At 51.8% G+C, this 19,165-nt stretch overlaps 1 protein-coding gene and 1 long non-coding RNA gene across 9 annotated transcripts; one reads left to right on the forward strand and one right to left on the reverse strand.

Moving 5' to 3' along the window:
- The first annotated feature begins 6,742 nt into the window (after nucleotides 1-6,742).
- Nucleotides 6,743-18,468, forward strand: KXD1 (KxDL motif containing 1). Of its 8 annotated transcripts, none has more exons than XM_016935526.4 (6): nucleotides 6,784-6,927; nucleotides 11,100-11,221; nucleotides 13,938-14,090; nucleotides 16,226-16,272; nucleotides 17,494-17,771; nucleotides 17,922-18,468. In XM_016935526.4, exons 2-5 carry the CDS (start codon nucleotides 11,121-11,123, stop codon nucleotides 17,721-17,723), a joined length of 531 nt encoding a protein of 176 aa, XP_016791015.1. In that variant the 5' UTR covers nucleotides 6,784-6,927; nucleotides 11,100-11,120; the 3' UTR covers nucleotides 17,724-17,771; nucleotides 17,922-18,468. The 8 variants fall into 8 exon arrangements, with proteins under 8 accessions (XP_063656694.1, XP_016791015.1, XP_063656696.1 ...); XM_063800627.1 differs by having other exon boundaries at nucleotides 6,922-7,779; XM_063800628.1 differs by lacking the exon at nucleotides 6,784-6,927 and adding an exon at nucleotides 6,939-7,617.
- LOC107969695 (uncharacterized) lies at nucleotides 8,481-11,144 on the reverse strand. Its single transcript, XR_001711676.2, has 2 exons — nucleotides 11,059-11,144; nucleotides 8,481-8,779 (listed from the first exon to the last, which is right to left on the reverse strand). It is a non-coding gene; the product is annotated as an uncharacterized LOC107969695 (long non-coding RNA).
- Nucleotides 18,469-19,165: the final 697 nt, after the last annotated feature.

The raw sequence follows: 19,165 nt of genomic DNA on the forward strand, positions 1-19,165 counted from the left end.
GGGGACGCTGAGACAGGAGAATCACTTGAACCCAGAAGGTGGAGGTTGCAGTGTGCTGAGATCGCACCACTGCACTCCAGCCTGGGTGACAAAGTGAGACTCTGTCTCAAATTAAAAAGCAACAGCCTGGGCGTGGTAGCTCACACCTGTAATCCCAGCACTTTGGGAAGCCAAGGAGGGTGGATCACGAGGTCAGGAGTTGGAGACCAAGCTGGCCAACATGGTGAGACCCTGTCTCTACTAAAAATACAAAAATTAGCTGGGTATGGTGGTGCACACCTGTAATCCCAGCTACTCGGGAGGCTGAGGCAGGAGAATGGCTTGAATACGGGAGGCAGAGGTTGCAGTGAGCTGAGATCACGCCACTGTACTCCAGCCTGGGCAACAGAGTGAGGCTCAGTCTCAAAAAAAAAAAAAAAAAAAAACCACCACCAACAACAAAAACCAATTGTTGAACTAAATATATAAGAATTCCTGCCGGGTGTGGTGGCTCACGCCTGTAATCCCAGCACTTTGGGAGGCCGAGGCAGGTTGATCACAAGGTTAGTAGATCGAAACCATCCTGTGAATGGTGAAACCCCGTCTCTACTAAAAATACAAAAAAAAAAAAAATTAGCTGGGTGTGGTGGCAGGCACCTGTGGTCCTTGCTACTCCAGAGGCTGAGGCGGGAGAATGCTGTGAACCTAGGAGGCAGAGCTTGCAGTGAGCTGAAATTGCGCCACTGCACTCCAGCCTGAGCGACAGAGCGAGACTCTGTCTAAAAAAAAAAAAAAGGCTTCCAGTCCTCATTGACTTCTTTTTTTTTTTTCTGAGACAGGGTATCCCTCTATTACCCAGCCTGGAGTACAGTGGTGAAATCCTAGCTTACTGCAGCCTGGAACTTCTGGGATCAAGTAATTCTTCCACTTCAGCCTCCCAAGCACCTGGGACTACAGATGTGCACCACCACGCCCAGTTAATTTTTAAAATTTTTTTAGAAACAAGGTCTCAATGTTTCCCAGGCTGGCCTCAAACTCTTGGGCTGAATGGATCCTCCAGCCTCTGCCTCCCAGTCATTGACTTTCCCATGAATGACGGCAGCAGAACCTGGGAGCGATATTATCAACAGTTTACTGAGGGCTTACTGTGTACCAAGTCTTGTTGTAAGGATTTTGCCTACGTGATTTCATAAAGTTAAGCCACTTGCCCAGGGCCATTCAGCTAGGATTTAAAACTCAGATATGTGTAATTCCAGGGCTCTGAAACAGTCTTCATGTGCCCAAGAACTTGTGTGTTTATCTTCCAAGCTCTCAACAACCTTCAGAGATAGATGTTGTGATTACACAGACTCGCAATTAACAGAGACTCAGAGAAGTTACAAATATAATTTATAACATACACACCGTATAGAATCTCAATAGCTAACAATAATTACTTGTAAACATTAATTTTATTTTTTTTAAACCTAATGACACACTTCTGAAAAGCAAACATGTATGGAGCAATTACTATTCACCTTGTTTTGTTCATACATTTAACTTGGATTATCTCACTTTAAAAAAGGCATCCTAGTGGCCGGGACTGGTGGCTCACGCCTGTAATCCCGCACTTTGGGAGGCTGAGGCCGGCAGATCACCTGAGGTTGGGAGTTCGAGACCAGCCTAGCCAACAAGGAGAAACCCCATCTCTACTAAAAATACAAAATTAGTAAGGTGTGGTGGCACATGCCTATAATCCCAGCTACTCGGGAGGCTGAGGCAGGAGAATCCCTTGAACTCAGGGGGCGGAGATTACGGTGAGCTGAGATCACGCCATCATACTCCAGCCTGGGCAACAAGAGCGAAACTCTGTCTCAAAAAAGAAAAAGAAAAAAAAGCATCCTAGGTAGGGCGCGGTGGCTCATGCTTGTAATCCCAGCACTTTGGGAGGTCGAGGTAGGCGGATCACCTGAGGTCGGGAGTTTGAGACCAGCCTGACCAAATGGAGAAACCCCATCTCTACTAAAAATACAAAATTAGCCGGATGTGGTGGCGCATGCCTGTAATCCCAGCTACTCGAGAGGCTGAGGGAGGAGAATCGCTTGAACCTGGGAGGCAGAGGTTCCAATGAGCCGTGATCCTGCCATTGCACTCCAGCATGGGCAACAAGAGTGAAACTCCACCTCAAAAAAAAAAAAAAAAAAAAAAAGCATCCTTGACCGGGCGCGGTGGCTCACTCCTGTAATCCTAGCACTTTGGGAGGCCGAGGCAGGCAGATCACGATGTCAGGAGTTCGAGACTAGCCTGGGCAACATAGTGAAACCCCGTCTCTACTAAAAATACAAAAAATTAGCCGGGCATGGTGGTGGGCGCCTATAATCCCAGCTACTCAGGAGGCTGAGGCAGGAGAATTGCTTGAACCTGGGAGGCAGGGTTGCAGTGAGCCGAGATGGCGCCATTGCACTCCCGCCCAGGCAACAACAGTGAGACTCTGTCTCAAAAAAAAGAAAAGGCATCCTCATCTCCGTATGAATTCATGGTTTGTATTTATTTTTTATTTTTTGAGACAGGGTCTTGCTCTGTTGCCTGACTGGAGTGCAGAGGTGCAATCACGGCTCACTGCAGCCTCCACCTTTGGGACTCAGGTGATCTCACCTCGGCCTCCTGAGTAGCTGGGACTACAGGCATGCGCCACCACGCCCAGCTAATGTTTTTGTTTTTGTTTTTGTTGTTGTTTTGAGACAGAGTCTCACTTTGTCACCCAGGCTGGAGTGCAACGGCACGATCTTGGCTCACTGCAACCTCAGCCACCTGGGTTCAAGCGATTCTCTTGCCTCAGCCTTCCAAGTAGTTGGGATAACAGGCATGCGCCACCTCGCCCAGCTAATTTTTGTGTTTTTAGTAGAGACAGGGTTTCATCATGTTGGCCAGGCTGGTCTCAAACTCCTGACCCCAGGTGATCTGCCCCCCTCAGCCTCCCAAAATGCTAGGATTACAGGAGTGCACCTGGCCATGTTTGTATTTTTTGTAGAGACAGACTTTTGCCATGTTGCCCAGGCTGGTCTCAAACTCCTGAGTTCAACTGATCTGCCCGCCTCGGCCTCCCAAAGTGCTAGGATTACAGGCATGAACCACTGCACCCAGCTTCATGATTTGTATTTATTTGGAGAATGGGTCTCTGTCACCCAGGCTGGAGTGCAGTGGCTTGATCACAGCTCACTGCAGCCTCAAACTCCTGGGTTTAAGTGATCCTCCCACCTCATCCTTCTGAGTAGCTGAGATTACAGGTTTGTGCCACCACGCCTGGCTTATTGTTTAGCTGTGCCTGCTGACGGGTACCTCTAGAAGCAGTGACACCCCAGCAGCAATGAGCACACACAGCACCCAGATCTTAGTTTCATTTTTTTTTTTTTGAAGACAGAGTCTCACTCTGTCCCGCAGGCCGGAGTGCAGTGGCGCAATCTCAGCTCATTGCAATCTCTGCCTCCCTGGTTCAAGCCATTCTCCTGCCTCAGCCTCCCTAGTAACTGGGATTACAGGCACACACTGCCACACCCGGCTAACTTTTTGTGTTTTAGTAGAGACAGGGTTTCACTGTGTTGCCCAGGCTGGTCACGAACTCCTGAGCTCAGGCAATCTGCCTGCCTTGGCTTCCCAAAGTGTTAGGATTACAGGCATGAGCCACCGTGCCCGGCCTTTTTTTTTTTTTTTTTTTGAGATGGAATCTTGCTCTGTTGCCCAGGCTGGAGTGCAGTGGCGTGTTCTTGGCTCACTGCAACCTCTGTCTCCTGGGTTCAAGCAATTCTCCTGCCTCAGGCTCCTGAGTAGCTGGGACTACAGGTGTGCACCACAATGCCCAGCTAATTGTGGGTGTGTGGTGTGTGTGTGTGTGTGTGTGTGTGTGTGTTTTAGTAGGGACGGGGTTTCACCATGCTGGCCAGGCTGGTCTCGAACTCCTTACCTCAGGTAATCTGCCCGCCTCGGCCTCCCCAAATGCTGGGATTACAGGCATGAGCCACAGCACCCGGCTAATTTCTTTCTTTCCCTTCTTTCCCTCCCTCCCTCCCTTCCTTTCTTTCCTTCTTTCTTTCTTTCTTTTTTTTTTTTTTTGAGATGGAGTTTTGCTCTTGTTGCCCAGGCTGGAGTGCAGTAGTGTGATCTCGGATCACTGCAACCTCTGTCTCCCAGGTTCAAACGATTCTCCTGCCTCAGCCTCCCGAGTAGCTAGGATTACAGGGATGTGCCACCACGCCTGGCTAATTTTGTATTTTTAGTAAAGACAGGGTTACTCCATGTTGGTCAGGCTGGTCTCGAACTCCCGACCTCAGGTGATCTGCCCACCTCAGCCTCCCAAAGTGCTGGGATTACAGGAGTGAGCCACTACACCCGGCCTCTTTCTTTTTTGTTTTGAGACAGAGTTTCGCTCTTGTTGCCCAGGCTGGAGTGCAGTGGGTGATCTCAGCTCACTGCAACCTCTGCCTCCCAGTTCCAAGTGATTCTCCAGCGTCTCGAGTAACTGGGATTACAGGTGCCCACCGCCATGCCCGGCTAATTTTTTTGTGTTTTTAATAGAGACGGGGGGTTTCATCATGTTGGCCCAGGTGGTCTCGAACTCCTGACTTCCTGATCTGCCCACCTCAGCTTCCCACAGTGCTGGGATTACAGGCGTGAATCACTGAGCCCCGACTGATCTTGGTTTCTAAATCCTACTCTTGAAGCAAAGGAACCAGGTTCCTTGGAGAAATGGCTGATTCCAGGGATTTTACACAGCATTGGATCATGTTGTGGAGCCCAAGATAAATAATGCTCAGAGAATGGTGGCGACATATTAAAAGGACACAGGAGCTTATTTATTATTTATTTATTTATTTATTTATTTATTTATTGAGACGGAGTCTTGCTCTGTCGCCCAGGCTGGAGTGCAGTGGCTCGATCTCTGCTCACTGCAAGCTTTGCCTCCCGGGTTTGCACCATTCTCCTGCCTCAGCCTCCCGAGTAGCTGGGACCACAGGCACCTGCCACCACGCCTGGCTAATTTTTTGTATTTTTAGTAGAGATAGGGTTTCACCATGTTAGCCAGGATGGTCTCAATCTCCTGACCTCATGATCCGCCCGCCTCGGCCTCCCAAAGTGCTGGGATTACAGGCGTGAGCCACTGCACCCGGCCAGGAGCTAATTTAAAGGGGCAGGAAAGGAAATAATTATAATTATAATGATGTGGATTTATTAATCCACATCAGTTTATAGCGATTTTTGTTGTTGTTGTTGTTGTTGTTGCTTTTTGAGACAAAGTCTCATTCTGTCACCCAGGCTGGAGTGCAGTGGCACAATCTTGGCTCACTGCAATCTCCGCCTCCGAGGTTCAAGAGATTCTCATGCCTCATCCTCCTGAGTAGCTATGATTATAGCACCTGCCACCACGCCAGGCTAATTTTTTTTTTTTTTTTGGATTTTTAGTAGAGACGGGGTTTCACCATGTTGGCCAGTCTGGTCTCAAACTCCCGACCTCAGGTGATCCACCCGCCTGGCCTCCCAAAGTGCTGGGGTTACAGGCGTGAGCCACTGCGCCAGGCCTGTTTGTTTTTTGAGACTGGGTCTCACTCTGTTGCCCAGGCTGGAGTGGGATCTTCGTTCACTGCAACTTCTGCCTCCTGGCCTCAAACGATACTCCTACCTCAGCCTCTTGAGAAACTGGGACCACAGGCTCGGGCCACAGGCCCTTTTTTTTTTTTTCCAATTGTAGCTGTGAGGCATTTTATTACAAAAACTCGGTACTCGTATACACAAACTAACATGAACTTAAAATACATTTTCTTCATTTTTTAGCTTGACCTTCTTTTTTTTTTTTTTTGAGACGTGGTCTTGCTCTATCGCCCAAGCTGGAGTGCAGTGGTGCGATCTTGGCTTACTGCAGCCTCTGCCTCCTGGGTTCAAGCGATTCTCCTGCCTCAGCCTCCTGAGTAGCTGGGATTACAGGCTCCCGCCACCACTCCCGACTAATTTTTTTTTATTTTTAGTAGAGACAAGGTTTCACCATGTTGGTCAGGCTGGTCTCGAACTCCTGATCTCGTGATCCGCCCGCCTCGGCCTCCCAAAGTGCTCAGATTACAATGACAGGATGTGAGCCACCGCGCCCAGCCTGTAAACCCTTTTGAAAAAATTCCCCAGCGCATTACTCCAAAACAACGTGGAAGTGTAAATGGAAACCAGGGCTGGGCGCGGTGGCTCATGCCTGTAATCCCAGCACTTTGGGAGGCCGAGGCGGGCAGATCACCTGAGGTCGGGAGATCGGGACCCGCCTGACCAACATGGAGAAACCCTGTCTCTACTAAAAATACAAAATTTGCCGGGCATGGTGGCACATGCCTGTAATTCCAGCTACTCGGGAAGGCTGAGGCAGATGAATCGGTTGAACCTGGGAAGCGGAGGTTGCGGTGAGCCGAGATCACGCCATTGTACTCCAGCCTGGGCAACAAGAGCGAAACTCTTTCTCAAAAAAAAAAAAAAAAAAAAGGAAACTTGGACCAAAAAAATCAGCAAAAGTGGAGCAGGGATGTCTGAACACAGATGAGTCTAATTCCCTGCTTGGAAAGCAGGACACCTGAGTGTGGTTTGGCCTCTGACCACTGTAGCATTTACGACCTTGGGAAGGGTTACCACTCTGGGACCTCAGTCACACTATCTATAAAATGGAACACTTCTCTCAGCCTTCCTTCTTCCGGGCCGCTTTCAAGCCTGGGCTTCTGGAAATACGCAGGCGCGAGATGAATTGTTTGATTGGCTATTCATTGTGATGCACCCACGAGCTGAAGCTCCGTCTAAGCCCCGCCCTTTCCTGTCGTGACTTAACGCACGCAAGCGGCTCCAGGGTACGTCCCCGCCACGCGCGCTCGCACGATCGGTGCGTGGTGACGTTTCGCCGGCGCGGGCGCCATCCCGGAAGCGCGAGCAAGGCCGCCAGATGTGCAGGTGCCGCCGCTACCGACGCCGGGGCCGAGTTTGGGGTGGGGCTGGGGACTCCAGGGCCGCGGGGAACCGGTCCGGGTCGGGCGCGGCCCCCGGGCTGCGGTGGGGTGGGGTGCGCCGCTGGCCACATCTGGTCATTCCTGCTGCGCACAGGCCTCAGTTTCCCCGTCTGCTCAATGGATACGCAGGCGGCGCTACGGGCTGGATCTGGATCCGGATCAGGGGCATAGGAATTGGGGCCTCCTGTGTTCTGGGTGTGTCGTGTAACCTGGAGCTGGGCGTTGCCCGGTTTATGCCTCAGTTTCCCTGTATTGTAGGGGACGGGGCGTGAGGGGATATTTGAGCCCCTCCCCACTTGGGGTTTTTCAGAGCTTGGATGGCTGAGTTAAATTCTGTTAAATAACCTGGATATAGAACCGTGGTGCTTCTCTGCCTCTCCCTGTGAGTTTCGGCAACGGAGCCCGCCCCTGTGAGCCTCAGTTTCACTCGGAGATGATTGTGTCTGCCTCGTAACGGTGATTGAGGATGAAATGAAGTGCTCTACAAGTGTTTGCCCGTAATATATTCTTAGAGGCCCCTGGGATGCTCTCAAAATGTTGATTCCCGGGACTTCTTCACACTCCTCTTGGAGAAACAGCCTGTCCTGAGCTCCAGTCGTTATCACCTTTGGTTTCAGTTGCCACAGACAGCACTGTGAGATCTTCATTCTACCTTATTTTCATTTTATGGTTGAAAAAACTGATTCAGAAGGGTGAAGTGGCTCTCCCATGGTCAAACAGCCTACCTCTCTGCGTTTCTTCAATAAATCTACATTTGGAGTTGGGATCAGAGCTCTTGCTGGGTCAATTTGACTGTGTATGTGGGCCAGACTAGCAGTAATCAGGGAAGGCTTCTTGGGAGAGGAAGTTGCGGGGGGACGGGAGGGAGGTGCCAGGAACCCCTCAGCCCTCACATCTGGGAGCCAGAGACAGAAAAGAGTCCTGTTTTGAAGGAGGAGTGTATCCCAGAAGGTCCCAGTACTGTGTCTCACTGGTACTAGCTATGGGCCTCCCTCTCCAGGTGTCTTTTTTTTTTTTTTTTTTTTTTTTTTCAGTTGAGATGAAGTCTCCCTCTGTAGCCCACACTAGAATGCAGTGGCTTGATTTTGGCTCATTGCAACCTCTGCCTCCCGGGTTCAAGCGATTCTCCTGCCTCAGCCTCCTGAGTAGCTGGGACTACAGGTGCCCGCCATCATGCCTGGCTAATTTTTGTATTTTTAGTAGAGACGGGGGTTTCACCATGTTGGCCAGGCTGGTCTTGAACTCCTGACCTCAGGTGATCCACCAGCCTCGGCCTCCCAAAGTGCTGAGATTACAGGCATGAGCACCCGGTCCAGGTATCCTCTTTATACAAGATCATGCTTCTTTGGGAATGTGGAGACTGGGTGTCTGTGCGTGGCATGTCATAGGAGTTCAATAACCATAGTTATTATTAGAGGGAAGGGGGTTTCGCCGGGTGTGGCACCTTATTTCTAGAAGGTGCTGCAAACCACTGACCAGATACAGATCACAAATAGATACTCTTGGCCTCCATGATATTTTGGAAAAAAGTATTGATTGCTGACATTTGTCAATGAGGCAATTTCCCAGAAAAAAAAAATCCCTGTTTCCTCTTTTTTCCTGGAGAAACATCAGAAGTCGGGCAGAAATCAGCTGCTGTAAGAAGCCACTGTCCTGTCACAGCTGGATATTGTGCACCTGTTCAGATTCACACCTTTGTGAGACCTGTGGGCTGTGGCCATTTGTTGTGACTTAGGTTCACTGGCTGTGTGACAGTGGCCCAGTTTCTCAGTGTCCCTGAGCCTCAGTTTTCTCATCTATAAATAAGAATGATAACAGTATGTATGAGCTTGATGCTTTGTTTAGCATAGAGTAGCTGCTGAATAAATGGGAGAGTACATTAAGTGAGCTCTGAAACCCTTTCTTTCTCTTTCCTTTCTTTCTCTTTCTCTCTCTCTCTCTCCTCTCTCTCTCCTCTCTCTCTCTTTCTCTTTTTGTCTCTCTCTCTTTCTCTTTTTGTCTCTCTTTCTCTCTCTCCTTCTCTCTCTCTCTTTCTCTCTCTCCCTTCCTTCCTTCCCTCCCTCCCTCCCTTCCTTCCTTCTTTTCGAGATGGAGTCTCACTCTGTCGCCCGGGCTGGAGTGTAGTGGCGTGATCTTGGCTCACTGCAACCTCTGCCTCCCAGGTTCAAGCCATTCTCCTGCCTCAGCCATCCAAGTAGCTGCGACTACAGGTGCCCGCCACCATGCCCGGCTAATTTTTTTTGTATTTTTAGTAGAGACTGAGTTTCACTATGTTGGCCAGGCTGGTTTTGAACTCCTGGCCTCAAGTAGTCTGCCCACCTCGGCCTCCCAAAGTGCTAGGATTACAGACGTGAGCCACCACACCCGGCTTCTGAAACCCTTTCTGATCCAGTAGAAGTTGGTCTCTGTTTCTTGGCTATTAAATGTGTGGGCCTCAGAGCCAAACTATATCAAGATCCTAGATTTTTCCTGAACTCCCTAGGAGGGTCAGTGCTGTAGCCCCTCCTACCCTGGCTGCTCCGGGAAGTCCCTGCCTGCCATTACGGTCATCTGTGTGCCAGCAAAACTGGGAACCTCAGAACCATCTGGATTGCTGGGGCCCACAGGTTGGCTGTGAGTACCTGCAATTCTTGGCTTTAATTTGCTAATAAAAGTGTCACGTCAGAGCTGAGTTTGAAAAGTTCTGTTGCCCTTCCCCACAACAACATTCTGGCAGCCCCTTGCTATGAGCCAGACTCCGGGTCGGGTTCTGGTGACAGACACACCTCTGCTCTTTTTTTTTTTTTTTCTTTTTCTTTTTTTTGAGAGGGAGTCTCTCTGTTGCCCAGGCTGAAGTGCAGTGGCACAGTCTTGGCTCACCACAACCTCCGCCTCCTGGGTTCAAGTGATTCTCCTGCCTCAAGCTCCCGAGTAGCTGGGACTAAAGGTGCCTGCCACCATGCCTGGCTAATTTTTGTATTTTTAGTAGAGATGGGGTTTCACTATGTTGGCCAGGCTGGTCTCGAACTCCTGACCTCGTGATCCACCCGCCTTGCCCTCCCAGAGTGCTAGGATTACAGGCGTGAGCCACAGCACCTGGCCACCTCTGCTCTTTTGGAGCTGACGTTGTGACGGTGACAGGCAAACGGGTTAGCTGATAACTAGGATAATTTCATGAAGAGGTGAACCAGTGAAGCGGTTAAATCAAGGTAAAGTGTGGCTGGGCGCAGTGGCTCAGGCCTGTAATCCTAGCACTTTGGGAGGCCAAGGCAAAAGGGTCGTGTCAGCCTAGGAATTTAAGAGCAGCCTAGGCAACATAGCGAGACCCTGTCTCTTAACAAACAAACAAACAAACAAAAACAAGGTAAAGTAGCCTGGGCGCGGTGGCTCATGCCTGTAATCCCAGCACTTTGGGAGGCTGAGGCGAGTGGATCACCTGAGGTCAGTAGTTCGAGACCGGCCTGGCCAACATGGTGAAACCCCGTCTCTACTAAAAAATACAAAAATTAGCCAGGCGTGGTGGCGGGCACCTGTAATCCCAGCTACTCGGGAGGGTGAGGCAGGAGAATCGCTTGAACCTGGGAGGCGGAAGTTGCGCTGAGCCAAGATCGCGCCATTGCACTCCAGCCTGGGCAACAGGAGTGAAACTCTGTATCAAAAAGAAATAAAAAAACGAGGTCAAGTCGTAAGAGAAGCGGTAAGAGTGACGGGAACAGGAGTCATTGACCTCTTGGGAGAGGAGACATTGGAGGTGGTGATGATTTGCTGAAGCAGCCACACACGTTCAGCTTGTGAGGACAGCAGTTGTTAGGCAGGGGATGAGGGAGGAAGCTGGCAGATTTGTGCAGGTGAGAGGTACCTGTGGCCTTGGGCTCATGGAAGTGGGAGGTGATGGGATTCTAATGTGCTTCGGTACAGTTTACAAATACGACCTCTCTTAGTTTGCCCAATACCTCCAAATTCCTGGGGTGGCACACCTGAGGTTCAGGTGGCATGACTGAGCCACAGTCACACATCCCCACTGTAGGATACCACCACGGTTGGGTTAGGTTCCAGCACATGGCGGTCCCGGCCTGGCCTCTTGGTCCCACCTCACCTGGTGACTAGTGCAGACCACTCTGTTCTTGCCTGTTTCAGGCAGCGGAGGAGGAGAAAGAGATGGACCTCCCGGACTCGGCCTCGAGGGTCTTCTGCGGCCGCATCCTGAGCATGGTGAACACAGATGATGTCAACGCCATCATCCTGGCCCAGAAGAACATGTGAGTGGCGGCTGGGGGACCTGAGCGTGGGAAGGAATCCACAGGCTGGCCAACATTCTTGTCTTGCCCGCCCCTACCCGGGGCCCACACTGGTGATAAAATGAAGGAAATGAGCAAATCTGTCGCTGGCTCCAAAGTAAATTCCTTCCCGGCCTGGAGGCGAGGCCTTGGCACAGGAAGCCGGGCTTTGGGGAGGTTTTGCAGCTGCGGATGGCTTGGCGGGGGCCGCAGGGGCTCCTGTCCCGAGGCCTGGGGTGGGAGAGTTGAAGGACCAGAGGGGGCCATATGCAGGTTTTTTTGTTTATTTGTTTCTTGTTTTTGAGACAGAGTTTTGCTCTTGTTGCCCAGGCTGGAGTGCAATGGTGTGACCTTGCCTCACTGCAACCTCCGCCTCCCGAGTTCAAGCGATTTCTCCTGCCTCAGCCTTCTGAGTAGCTGGGATTACAAGCATGTGCCACCATGCCCAGCTAATTTTTGTATTTTCAGTAGAGACGGGCTTTCATCATGTTGGTCAGGCTGGTTCTCGAACTCCTGACCTCAAGTGATCCACCTGCCTCGGCCTCCTGAAGTCCTGGGATTACAGGCCTGAGCCACTGTGCCTGGCCTTTATGCGGGTTTTATGCTGGTGCGCCTACTTCCTGTTGAAGGATTAGTCTCCCAGAGCCCAGGCTGTGTCTGCACAGTGCCCAGGGTCTCTTGGAGGGGACGTAAAGGCCTCTTGTCCTCACTGGGGTTTGGTGCTGTGGCCGCTGAAACCTTGCCCTAATTCAGGCCTGCCCTATGGGGAAGAAAGGCTAATACCAAGCTTGTCCAACCCTCGGCCTGTCCAACCCTTTGAATGTGGGCCAACACAAATTCGTAAACTTTCTTAAAACATTACGAGATTTTTTTTGCGACTTTTTTCTTTTTCTTTCTTAACTCATCAGCTGTCATTAGTGTTAGTGTATTTTATGTGTGGCCCAAGACAATTCTTCTTCCAATGTGGCCCAGGGAAATGAAAAGACTGGACACCACTGGGCTAATACAGTCTTGGAGTGGAAGCACACCCTCCCGCAGCTTTGTTTTTGTGTCTCTGAGCCAGAGGCTCTTCCCAGCTGTCACGACACAGTACAGATCTGATTTCCTTACCTTTTCTCCCAGACCCAGAGCAGCTCGGAGTCTCAATAGTACCTGTCTCTCTCCTGTGTCTTTTTTTTTTTTTTTTTCTGGGAGACAGAGTCTCACTCTGTCGCCCAGGCTGGAATGCAATGGCATAATTGCTGCTCACTGCATCCTCTGCCTCCTGGGTCAAGTGATTCTCCTGCTTCAGCCTCCTGAGTCGCTGGGATTATAGGCATGCACCACCATGCCTGACTGATTTTTTTTTTTGTGACGGAGTCTCGCTCTCTCGCCAGGCTGGAGCGCAGTGGCGCAATCTCAGCTCACTGCAACCTCTGCCTGCTGGGTTCAAGCGATTCTATTGCCTCAGCCTTCCAAGTAGCTGGGACTACAGGTGTGCGCCACCACGGCCAGCTAATTTTTGTATTTTTAGTAGAGATGGGGTTTCAGCACGTTGACCAGAATGGTCTCAATCTCTTGACCTCGTGATCCGCCCGCCTCAGCCTCCCAAAGTGCTGGGATTACAGGTGTGAGCCACTGTGCCCAGCCCTGATTTTTTTATTTTTAGAAGAGATGTGGTTTCACCATGTTGGCCAGACCTCAAGTGATCCACCCTGCCTCAACCTCCTAAAGTGCTGGTCTCCTTTTTTTTGAGACATAGTTTCGCACTGTCACCCAGGCTGGAGTGCAGTGGCGCAATCTCAGGTCACTGCTATGTCCGCCTCCCGGTTTCAAATGATTCTCCTGCCTCAGCCTCCTGGGTAGCTGGGATTACAGGTGCCCGCCACCATGCCCAGCCAATTTTTGTATTTTTAGTAGAGACGCGGTTTTGCCATGTTGGCCAGGCTGGTCTCGAACTCCTGACCTCATGATCTGCCTGCCTTGAACTCCCAAAGCGCTGGAATTGCAGGCGTGAGCCACCGTGCCCGGCTGGTCTCCTGTTTTTTTAGGTCAGATTCAGACCTGGCTCTGGGGAACTTCTAGACTGAGGGGAGACAAAGCCAGACACAGACCCTCCTGGCCCTATGGTGTCAGGGCTGAGCCAGAGGAACAACCTGGGGCTAGTGGAATTAAAAGAGTCTGATTGGGCCAGGCGCGATGGCTCACTCCTGTAATCCCAGCACTTTGGGAGGCCGAGGTGGGTGGATCATGAGGTCAGGAGATCGAGACCATCCTGGCTAACCTGGTGAAACCCCGTCTCTACTAAAAATACAAAAAATTAGCCAGGCATGGTGGCGGACGCCTGTAGTCCCAGCTATACTCGGGAGGCTGAGGCAGGAGAATGGCATGAACCTGGGAGACGGAGCTTGCAGTGAGCCGAGATTGCACCACTGCACTCCAGCCTGGGTGACGAAGCGAGACTCCGTCTCAATAAAAGTCTGACTGAATGAAGAGGTAGACAAGGCTACATGAGAAGGACACACTTGAGTAGGGTTTTGAAGGTTGAATAGGAGTTTGCTAGGTGGCTCAAAGAGTAGGTAGAACTCTGCAGGACAAGGGAACAGCCCATGCTAAGGTTGTGAAGCAGGCAAGGGCTTGGCATGAACAGTCTGCTGGGCCAGGTTGGGCAGGGCCCTGAAGCTGGGCAGTGAAGCTCATGCCCTCTCTCCACCATCAGGCTGGACCGCTTTGAGAAGACCAATGAGATGCTGCTCAACTTCAACAACCTGTCCAGTGCCCGCCTGCAGCAGATGAGCGAACGCTTCCTGCACCACACGAGGACCCTGGTAGAGATGAAACGGGACCTGGACAGCATCTTCCGCCGTATCAGGTGGGTGCTCAGTGCCACCCCAGGGCCCCAGCTGACCTCTGCCTCCACCTCCCCATCTGAGCCTCAGTTTCCTTCACATACCAGGGTAAAGGGGAGATTTCCATTTGTTTTACAAGGCTTCACTGCGCACTTAAGTGTCTGGGACAATTCCAACCCTGGGATAAAATCTTGACGTAAGTTTATTTACTGATTGATTAATTGATCGAGACAGAGTTTTTTTTTTTTTTTTTTGAGACGGAGTCTCGCTCTGTCGCCCAGGCTGGAGTGCAGTGGCGCGATCTCAGCTCACTGCAAGCTCCGCTTCCCGGGCTCACGCCATTCTCCTGCCTCAGCCTCCGGAGTAGCTGGGATTACAGGTGCCCACCACCACGCCTGGAGAATTTTTTGTATTTTTAGTGGAGATGGGGTTTCACCGTGTTAGTAGCCAGGATGGTCTCGATCTCCTGACCTCGTGATCCACCCGCCTTGGCCTCCCAAAGTGCTGGGATTACAGGCGTGAGCCACTGTGCCCGGCCGAGACAGAGTCTTGATCTGTGGCCCTGGCTGGAGTGCAGTGGCATGATCTTGGCTCACTGCAACCTCTGCCTCCTGGATTCAAGCGATTCTTGTGCTTCAGCCTCCCGAGTAGCTGGGTCTACAGACATACTGTACCACACCCAGCTAATTTTTGTTGTTGTTGTTTTATTTTTGAGGTGGAGTCTTGCTCTGTCGCCCAGGCTGGAGTGCAGTGGTGCAATGTCAGCTCACTGCAACCTCCACCTCCCAGGTTCAAGCGATTCTCCTGCTTCAGCCTCCTGAGTAGCTGGGACTACAGGCGCATGCTGCCACGCCCAGCTGATTTTTTGTATTTTAGTAGAGACAAGATTTCACCGTGTTGCCCAGGCTAGTCTCAAACTCCTGAGCTCCAGCAATCTGCCTGCCTCGGCCTCCTAAAGTGGTGGGATTACAGGTGTGAGCCTAATTTTTGTATTTTGTGTAATTTTTGTATTTTTTTAGTAGAGACAGCGTTTCCCCATGTTGGCCAGGCTCATCTCAAAGTCCTGGCCTCAGGTGATCCATCCACCTCAACCTCTCAAAGTGCTGGGATTACAGGCATGAGCCATCACGCCCAGCCTTGCAGTTTATTTATTCTTAAAAAATGTAACACAGTGCGGCTGGGCGCGGTGGCCCATGCCTGTAATCCCAGCACTTTGGGAGGCCGAGGCAGGCGGATCACGAGGTCAGGAGATCGAGACCATCCTGGCTAACATGGTGAAACCCCGTCTCTACTAAAAATACAAAAAATACTAAAAATACAAAAAATTAGCCGGGCATGGTGGTGGGCGTCTGTAGTGCCAGCTACTCGGGAGGCTGAGGCAGGAGAATGGCATGAACCCAGGAGGCAGAGCTTGCAGTGAGCCGAGATCACACCACTGCACTCAAGCCTGGGAGACAGAGCGAGACTCCGTCTCAAAAAAAAAAAAAAAAGTAACATAGTGCTAGACACATAATGAAAAGGCAGGAATGGCTGGGCACAGTGGCTCATGCCTGTAATCCCAGCAGTTTGGGAGGCTGACGCAGGCAGATCACCTGAGGTCAGGAGTTTGAGACCAGCCTGGCCAATATGATGAAACCCCGTCTCTACTAAAAATACAAAAAAATCAGCTGAGCATGGTGGCACGTGCCTGTAATCCCAGCTACTTGGGAGGCTGAGGGAGGAGAATCATGTGAATCCGGAAGGTGGAGGTTGCAGTGAGCCAAGATGGCACCACTGCACTCCACCCTGGGCGACAGAGTGAGATTCTGTCTCAAAAAAAAAAAAAAAAAAAAAAATTTATCAGAGAAGAGGCCACATGTAAGAAGCAGCCTTGCAGGGGGAGCCCCCAGCCAGTGCCTAGGCTCAGAGCACCGAGAGTCTAACTAGTTGGGGGTTGGTGCCTACCTTGGGGCTGGAGGCCGGCTGGTGGGTGACTGTCAGGGCCGTGGCTGCTGGGCCGAGCACCTAGAGAGAGTGAAGATGTGAGATGATGAACAGTGTGGGGGTTCTCACTCCCGTCTCCCCTTGCCCTCAGCTGGCAGCAGGGGCTTGTGGCCAGCACCAGGCCCAGCCTACCTGCTCAGCAGGTTAAGCCCTGTGTGCCTTCTCTCCCCTGCAGGACGCTGAAAGGGAAACTGGCCAGGCAGCACCCAGAGGCCTTCAGCCGTAAGTGTCACGCAGGGCTCCTGCTCCCGAGCACGTCAGCACTCTCCGCCCAGGGCAGGCTTCTGGAAGGCCACCTTGGGGCCTGATACTGAGACCAGGCTGTAATGGGCAGTGGGTCTGGGGAAACCTGGGGTGGGGGCAGGGTTGGGGTGCTGGCCTGGTCCTGTCAGCAGCTGGCAGAATGGGCACTAGGACAGGAGTCCGTGCCCTGTGGGGAGGGCGCACAGGAGAATGTGGATAAGCAGCATGACAATCCTTATCCCTGTGTGCATTATGAGCCATCTCAGAACAGAGCACGGGCTCATGTGACACCAGCCCCGACATCGTCTCGCCCTCCCTGAGCCCCAGCTTCGAGGACCTGTCCCATGTCCAGCTGTTACCCACAGTCACCCATGGGGTGGGGACTGTGAGTATCCCCGTTTCATGGAGAGGGAAACAGAGGCCCAGAGGGGCAGGACTTGAGTTCGCATCTGTCTGGCTAGAGAGCTCACGTGTTCTCTGGGGTACCATTCCATGTTGCCACTACCTTAAAGGGCTCTGCAGGCTGAGCCTGGGTTCACGCCATCTGTTGAAAAGGCCGACAGCTCTCCATCCCAGGGCCTCCAACAGCAGTTTACAGAGCAGGGAGCTGGGCTGAGGGGAGGTCATATACCTAGCCCAGGTAGTGCAGTGAGCCAGGTTCGCCCTCAGGGTTCCTGTAGGCCTAACCCCAGATCTTGTGTCCCTTCCTCACCTCACCTTGAAGGGAGGGCTCTTCCCTGCCTGGGCCTCAGTTTTCTCCTCTACAAAATAAAAATGGGCCAAGTCTGCCAGGCGCAGTGGCTCATGCCTGTAATCCCAACACTTTGGGAGGCTGAGGCAGGTGGATCACCTGAGGTCGGGAGTTTGATACCAGCCTGACCAACATACAGAAACACCGTCTCTAGTAAATACAAAATGAGATGGGCGTGGTGATGGGCATCTGTAGTCTCAGCTACTCGGGAGGTTAAGGCAGAAGAATCGCTTGAACCCGGGAGACGGAGGTTGCAGTGAGCCGAGATTACACCATTGCACTCTAGCCTGGGCAACAAGAGCGAAACTCCGTCTCAAAAAAAAAAAAAAAAGGGTCAAGTCATACCCCCATGGGGTGAGGGCAGCCGTTAGGGGTCACATGGACAATAAGTCCTACATCACAGAGCTTGGCAAGGTGACAAAACCAACTCTTGGGCCTCCTTCCCCCAGATATCCCAGAGGCATCCTTCCTGGAGGAAGAGGATGAAGACCCCATCCCACCCAGCACCACGACCACCATTGCCACCTCAGAACAGAGCACGGGCTCATGTGACACCAGCCCCGACACCGTGTCGCCCTCCCTGAGCCCCGGCTTCGAGGACCTGTCCCATGTCCAGCCTGGCTCCCCAGCCATCAACGGCCGCAGCCAGACAGATGACGAGGAGACGACGGGCGAATAGCCCTGCTGCCCGGTGCCTTGAGGGGGTCTCAGGGCAGCAGCATACAAGGTGGCAGCGGGTAACCCTGCCTTGTTCTGTCATCCAGGGCTCCTTTGCTGCCCCGTTCTGTCACCCAGGGCTCCTAGGGGGACAAGGCTCTCTCCCGAGGGGTGTGGAATTCCTGGGGGGGTCTTTAATTCTGGCTCCTTCCTTCCTCAGAACATCTGTATTCTGCAAGACCCCTCTGCCATGCCAGGGCACGCCCATTCCAGCTGGAGTCGTGGGGCTGGGCACAGGGGAATTTTTCCAGAGCTGAGCCTGACGTCTGCTCTGAAGAATGCTTAGAAGGTTCCCAGACACCAGAGCCAGATGTCCCCCACCCCCGGTCAGGACCTCCTTGAAGTGCACAAGCATGGTCTCCTCTGAGTTCACCCCAGCCCACCCCTGCACCCACTAATTCTGCTTTTCCTGCCCCTTGCTCCGTAAAAGTATCAAATACTTTCTCCTTGGTATCTCAAGGAGGTTTCTGAGATAGGTAGAAGAGACGGAGGCTGGCCATCCATTCAGCCCTGAGCGTGCTGAGTTCTGTGTTTCTCTGAATAGAGGTGTGGAACCTGAGGGGCCAGCAGGCCTCTCTGAAGGCCTCCATGGAGCAAACGGCGCCACCTCGGGAAAGAGTTTAATGGAATATTTTTGTACCCGATGTTTACAGATGCTGTTGGGAAGTTATCAATAAAAAGACACCATTGCTAAAAAGGGAAAAGTACACCTAGCTGTGGCTTCTTCAATCCTTAAGCCAAGCAACCCAAAAGGAGGGCAAGTGCTGGATGTGGGGCTGGGGGCCCTGCTGGAGGGAGGTGCAGACAATCAGGCACTACAGGGCTAGAAAGAGATGTGGCCCTTTTTTGGAACCCCCCTGGTGGGAGCTATAACAACCCAAGTTCCCGTCACCAGCTAGGTCTTCCCTCACGCTGCTGTCACTGCTCACAATACTACTGTTCCCATCCTCCTTTCATAATTCCTTCTCCAGATCTCAGCCTTCCTCCAGATCTGGGAGCCACACTAGATCCATTCCCCATCAGACACACTCCCAGGGTTACCTCATCTTCTGAGTACTTAGAAATTATGTTGTTATGACCGGGCTTGGTGGTTCATGCCTGTAATCCCAGCACTTTGGGAGGCCGAGGTGGGTGGATCACCTGAGGTCAGGAGTTCGAGACCAGCCTGGCCAACATGGTGAAACCCCATCTCTACCAAAAATATAAAAATTAGCTGGGCATGGTGGTGTACACCTGTAATCCCAGCTACTTGGGAGGCTGAGGCAGGAGAATTGCTTGAATCCAGGAGGCAGAGGTTGCAGTGAGCCAAGATCGCACCACTGCACTCTAGCCTGGGCAACAAGACCGAAACTGTTGTCTCAAAAAAGAAAAGGAAATTAGGTTCTTAAAAGCATCTTCCCAGAC

This window comes from Pan troglodytes, chromosome 20 (genome assembly GCF_028858775.2).
Source record: "Pan troglodytes isolate AG18354 chromosome 20, NHGRI_mPanTro3-v2.0_pri, whole genome shotgun sequence".
Lineage (NCBI taxonomy): Eukaryota > Metazoa > Chordata > Mammalia > Primates > Hominidae > Pan > Pan troglodytes.